General features: G+C 42.3%; 1 protein-coding gene across 1 annotated transcript in view; it reads left to right on the forward strand.

Annotated features, from left to right (window-relative positions):
- The first annotated feature begins 1,985 nt into the window (after window positions 1-1,985).
- SNX30 (sorting nexin family member 30) overlaps window positions 1,986-5,837 on the forward strand; it is a 152,898-nt gene continuing 149,046 nt past the window's right edge. Inside the window, exon 1 of the mRNA XM_019518200.1 lies at window positions 1,986-2,043. Coding sequence (XP_019373745.1) covers window positions 1,986-2,043 — 58 coding nt within the window. The remainder of the gene's footprint in view (window positions 2,044-5,837) is intronic.

Genomic DNA, 5,837 nt, shown 5'->3' on the forward strand with positions numbered 1-5,837 from the left:
ACAATCACCTCTATGTATACTACACAGACACATGTAAACCAGGACAAAAATATTTTCTGAAATCAAATTAATGAATGTTTTAGATGTTTCCTTTTTAGAATATAATTGGTATTTTTCTGGTTCCTAGATGGTAAACCTGCTTGCTGAAAGGAGTACTTCTGGGGCACACGGCGGATGGACTTTGGGTGGCAAAGATCAGGGGTTAGGGGGCGGGACTTCCAGTCACTAGATGGTGACCAGGGGGCAGGGCAGCTGTCAAGGAGTGGAGCTGCCCATGCAGCCTTCAACAGCTTGCCAAAACTCAGTAAGTGGCCCTCTGCCTGAAATAATTCCTCACCCCTGCCCTAAACCCTCTTTGTTTAGCAGTCTGTTTTCTCCTCCTTTGTCAGCCAAACTTTTGTTTTTTACTGGGACCTGAGAAATACTTGTTTGTTTCTTTTGCTTTTGACTGTTACCTTATCTTGTGTCCTTCTATTACTTATATTGAATTACTTACATAGAATTATATAGAGTTGCTTACTTATATAGAGTTACTTATATCCAAAATCTAGATCAAAGATTCTCCATAACTGTAATGAGCATCACCCACCAAGGTAGTACTAAGTGTGGTTGTAAAGAAATACCCTATAGCTGCTATTAAAATTATCATCAGTTTTGGAAAGATTCTCTGTTCTCACTGAATTAATTTCTTCCTATGTTATGTGTGTGTACACACACACACACACACACACACACACACACACACACGAACAAACATATGACTTGAAAATTGTGTATTGGGCCTAAACCTTAATATATTAGACTCTTCAAGTTTCTTGAAAATTAAATTTTATGCTCATATATCTTATGTTTTTAGCCTCACTGTAACTAATTAGAGAACTAGGAAACACACCATTTATCTATCAGCCAAAAAAAAATTACAAAATATTGAATTCAGAATAGTCTATTTGTGTTTGACTTGGGAAATCTTCCCAAGCTATCTGTGTATTGAGTCTAGTTGTGTATTTCAGACTCCATTTATATTGCCATAGTTAGCAAAGCAGGATACCTCACTAAACACACAAACAGAAAGGAGTTAAATGAGATATAATGCTTTATAATTAGCTTCAATGTTTCAGCCGGCAACACACGTTTTACCTTTTCCATGCTGTTTGTGCCAAGTGGAGAAGTTGAAATGCAATTTAGGAAAATTTTGTATCCATGGTTTGCATCTTATTTGGCAAATAGATTATGAGATTCAGAATAGCTTACTGGGCTATAAAAGTTTATCAGCAGAAGTCTAGAAGAGATCTGTGATTTTGAATAACAAATCTGCAGGCATTGTATGTAGGTTATCCTAAACATACCATCTTGTATCTATGCTTGCTGTGGACATTACAAACAACCCCAGACCAAACTAAAACTTATTTTAGGAATGTTTTTGAGAGAAATTGAACATTTTATTGGGGTGTTTTTATAACCCTTTGCCTTGAAAGCCAGTTGCTTTACTTGCCCTCTGTCCAACAGTGCAATTTGAAGGTTTGTGATAAATTCATTTCTTACTTGACTGAAGTGTATCATGTGTTTCCACAATCACATGCCTATTACCTTCACAGGACTACGTGCATTGCCTTCACATAAACTATCACTTCTTGAAGGGCTTTGATCCAGTGAGGACTTACACATATTTGCCTCATTTTGCATGTAGATGAATAGCCCCATTGACTTCAGCATGACCTCTCCTGTGCATACAGTTGAACAGAGATAGAGGAAATTCCAATATCAGAGCCAAGATCTTCTAGGTCTGCAGGGCAAAAGCCAGGAGTTGCATTCCACTAAGAAGGGAGGTGTCCTTTCTTCTGAAATGGACGCTTATAATTCACTGGGCCTTCAATTCATGACATTATACATCATAAATGTAATTCTGAATAATTGTATATATGTACGCTCCTACCCAGCTGTATGCATGTGTTTACGAAGTACATGTATACTAGGCCTAGGTGTAAATGGAACAAAGGAAACACAAGAAAAAAGTGGATGACCAGGAAAATGGCCAAGGGAAGAGTATGAAAAAAAAAGAGTGAGTTTTTATCTGACCTTGAACAGATGTCAGGGATACATTCCAAAAATCTTCTGTCTGTACATTATCCTTACTATAGGGAATGTGCATTATAGTGAGGTCCTAAATATTTAAGTGTTAAAATTATTAATGCTTTATACACTAAAGCAGTAATGCTATGGGCTCTTCTGGCTGTTCTAGCAAGGAAACATTGGACTGGTGTTAAAGTCATAATCGTCCAAGAATGATGAGAGAAGCAAGGGTTTTTTGGGGTGATATCTTGATTGGACCAACAATAGTTGGCAGAGATGTTTGACATGCTTTTGGGTACAAAGTGAAGGTCACACCTAAAGAAGGGCACTTTGTGCCCCACAGCTTTGTCTAACATTTCTCCCAACTAGATACTTAGTCCAGTAAATGATATGCAAAAAAACCCTTGCCTCTAGAAAAGAAATTCACCCTCAGCTTTTCCTTTTACCAGTGTCTCCCTCCACGGTCTCATAAGCTATTAGCCATTTGACACCTTGTCTTCTGAACAACAAGTAAAAGATAGAAGTGAAAATATATCATCAGAAGAGATGTTATCATCAGAAGATAATTGAGAGACTACTCATCCCCACACTGAGTAGGTGTCATGCCATCTGCCATGGTGAATATGTATTTGCAGTAAATGCCGGCTTGCTGGAGATGCAGAACAGGATGATTGCGTACCATTGCTGGTTAATGCTGCCTACCTTGGACTAGCAAATTGTCTATTCTAAAAGAACTTTTCCATTATTATTGGGGAAGATTCATAGTAATTGCTCCAATTCCTGTTGTGGATAAAAGCAGCCTTTTACCAAAAGGTTGTGTTACTGCAAAACTAGTTTTGGAGATTGCAGTGGTTTTTATTGACCTCTCATCTCCCTTTGAGCATATTTTAAACTTGACATTTTATACACACACACACACACACACACACACACACACACACACACACACACACACACACACACACACACACACGTATGTGCACTTATGTACACAGACACATATGTATAAGTGCAACTTTTTTGGAATTTAGATTGGCAATAAATGAAGATTCAAATGCTGCCCCCCCTATACCTGGACACAGCATTCACCAAAGTTCTCTGTGTATATGTAAGTGCAGAATTTGATTTTTCAATTTTGCAGTAGGGTTTTTGCAAAAATAATCAATCTTGCTAATGTTGACTCTATTTGACTCGTGATGACAATGACAGCAGCATATTATCGAGACGGCTGTCAGGGCTACCAAACTTTTTAGTGCTGTATTTGACCTTTGTCTATACTGGGGCTTCCACCATTGGAGCTGCAAGAGTGGGAAGGTGTTGCTACAGATAGCTACGGTCAGATCTCATTTAACTTATTAGGTATGCAAGTGTCATTCTATTCCAGCCTGGTTGAGTACTTAAAAAAGCACTAATGCAAAACGTGCATCTGTCTCCCCACACGTTTTTTGTGATTTAATGTTAAAGCTAAGATGATGGCTCGTTACAAAAAAAAAGCCATATTAACAGCTTTCCAGGGACTCAAGCAAGACATAAAAATATTGCACACAGGCACCTAATGGATGGAAGTAGGATCTATTATGTAATATAGACACAGCCTTAGCCTATCTGAGTAAGGCAGAATTCTCAAAGGGTGTATTGTAAGCATGTGCCTAGGGTAATGATGCACAAACGTGTCCATGCAAAGAAAGAGACAATTATTTTCAGGAGTCCAACTGGAGCACAGACTGCAAATGAAAATGAAGGAGATGATCTGTGCAGTTAGGTAATGATTCCTATTACTACCCAGTAAGCGAAGAAACCCCATTTAAAACAACTGAGTTTGAGGGAGAAGGCAGGATCAGGTCCCAGGGTTCTATTATTAGTATGAACTGATCTTCAGATTTTCAAGAAATGCTGGAACAAATGTTAGTGTTCACAGGTGAATGCCAATCATTACTCATTTCCTTGTAGACATGTGTGGCCCATCTAATATATGCTTTCCTTTAAAATGTCAAATTGGAGCATCCAGCCACATAATGTGTGGCATAACAAAGCTGACCCAGGGAGTTCAGGGCTCTTTGAGCCCCATCCAGGCCAGTGTGTGAACACATTCTTGTTCAATCTATGCAGGTTAAACTAACCCGCAAAGATTGAAATGATTCAGTCTTTGTTTTTTTGAATGTCTGTACTTGGATTGTGTGGGTGTGTGGAACATTTGGGCCAATGATTACATTCAGTGTGTGAAAAAGCAGCTTCCAGGGCAGTGTGAGTGCACAGTGCATCTAGCTCAGTAGGTGCACCTCTGTGTGTGAATAGGCAACATGAATGTGTTAGATGCTGTATGCAGGCTGATGTGTGAATACACTGTGCATGACATGCCAGAATCCAGGCCAGGGTGGCTGCAGGAACAGAGGAAAAGCCATGGCCCCTGAACATCTCTGTTCCGTAAAGGCCAGGCTGATATGCAGTCTCCATGCTCTCCCAAGCAGAAGGGCCCGAAACTATGACCAGGGACAGACATTACACATAAACCAGTTTAAGTGATCAGAAACTGGTTTAAACCTGTAAGAGAACAAAAGTTCAGTGCATATAAACCAGTTTAAAAATGGCTGAAACTGGTTTGAGATAAACCTGATTGAATGTAGTATCAGACTTAACTGGTTTGGGTCAAACTGGTTTATGCAACGTCTGTCCCAGACCCCTTCCTGGTTTAAGTTAAATCAGAGTCCCTCAGCATCCCGGCATGCTCTCTGGGCTGGGCGGGGCTCTCTGCTCCAGAGAGCTGGCTGGTCCTTACCCCCTGCTCCCTGGCTGCAGCTCCAACAGAGACTGCACATACAGCAGGGTATGCCTGGCTTCCTCCTGCCCCCGCCACACCCTCACCAGTCCCTGCTCAAGCAGGGATCCCCCCTGCCTTACAGAGACACCTCTCAGCATTAGCTAGCATACCACATGCTGGCTAAGACTTCATACAGTCTGTGCTGTGGGAGACAGGACAAAGGCAGATAGGACAGTGTTGGCTTAGGGCTTTTTGGAGATAATCAGCAGGTAACTGGTAATGTCCCTCCATTCCTTCCTTGAAAAAAACTGTTTAAGAAGAGCTTCAACTAATGGAGAAAGGCTGTTGTTTTCTTAATGGGCTGATAAAGACTGAGTTAGGGGTGATAATCACTGTGTTATCAACTCCCTGCTGGGCTGCTTGGGGGGGATGGGATACCCCTCCCTAATCAGAGCATCCTGCCTGGGCCTGGCCACACCCTCCCTCAGCTCAGCACTGTGGAAGGGAAGGGAGGGCTGCTTTAGCACCCCCCGGCTTCTAGCCTGAGCCACTGCAGGCATGTGCTGGCATTTCAGAGGGGAGGTCTGTACGATTACAAACTGGATTTGCCCAGCCAGGTTAGACTAACCTGCAAAGATTAACTCAGTTCATGCTCAGGCTTTTTGAATGTCTGTCCCTAGCCTGAGAATCAACTGGAATGTTTCCTCATAGTGCATCCTTGTAAAGAACCATTGACAATGCATAGGTGGTGCACGCGAGTGCATGTGCACCCCCTGAGATTGGTGGTGCACCCCCTGCAAAAAGTGCTGCAGACACTGCCAGTGGCACCTGTAGGCAGTTGCCACTTGCCACCCCCCCCCCTCGTCGCTGACACCACCGGTGGCGTCTATGGGTGGTTCCCAATCACCACTGGCTGCCACCGACGCTGCTGGCCATGTCTGCAGCTGGTAACCAACCGCTGGTCGGAGCTCACCACCAACCCCCTGCCCCCGGCCACCATGGCTGCCTG

Source organism: Gavialis gangeticus, unplaced genomic scaffold (genome assembly GCF_001723915.1).
Source record: "Gavialis gangeticus isolate Ggan-Ray unplaced genomic scaffold, GavGan_comp1, whole genome shotgun sequence".
Lineage (NCBI taxonomy): Eukaryota > Metazoa > Chordata > Crocodylia > Gavialidae > Gavialis > Gavialis gangeticus.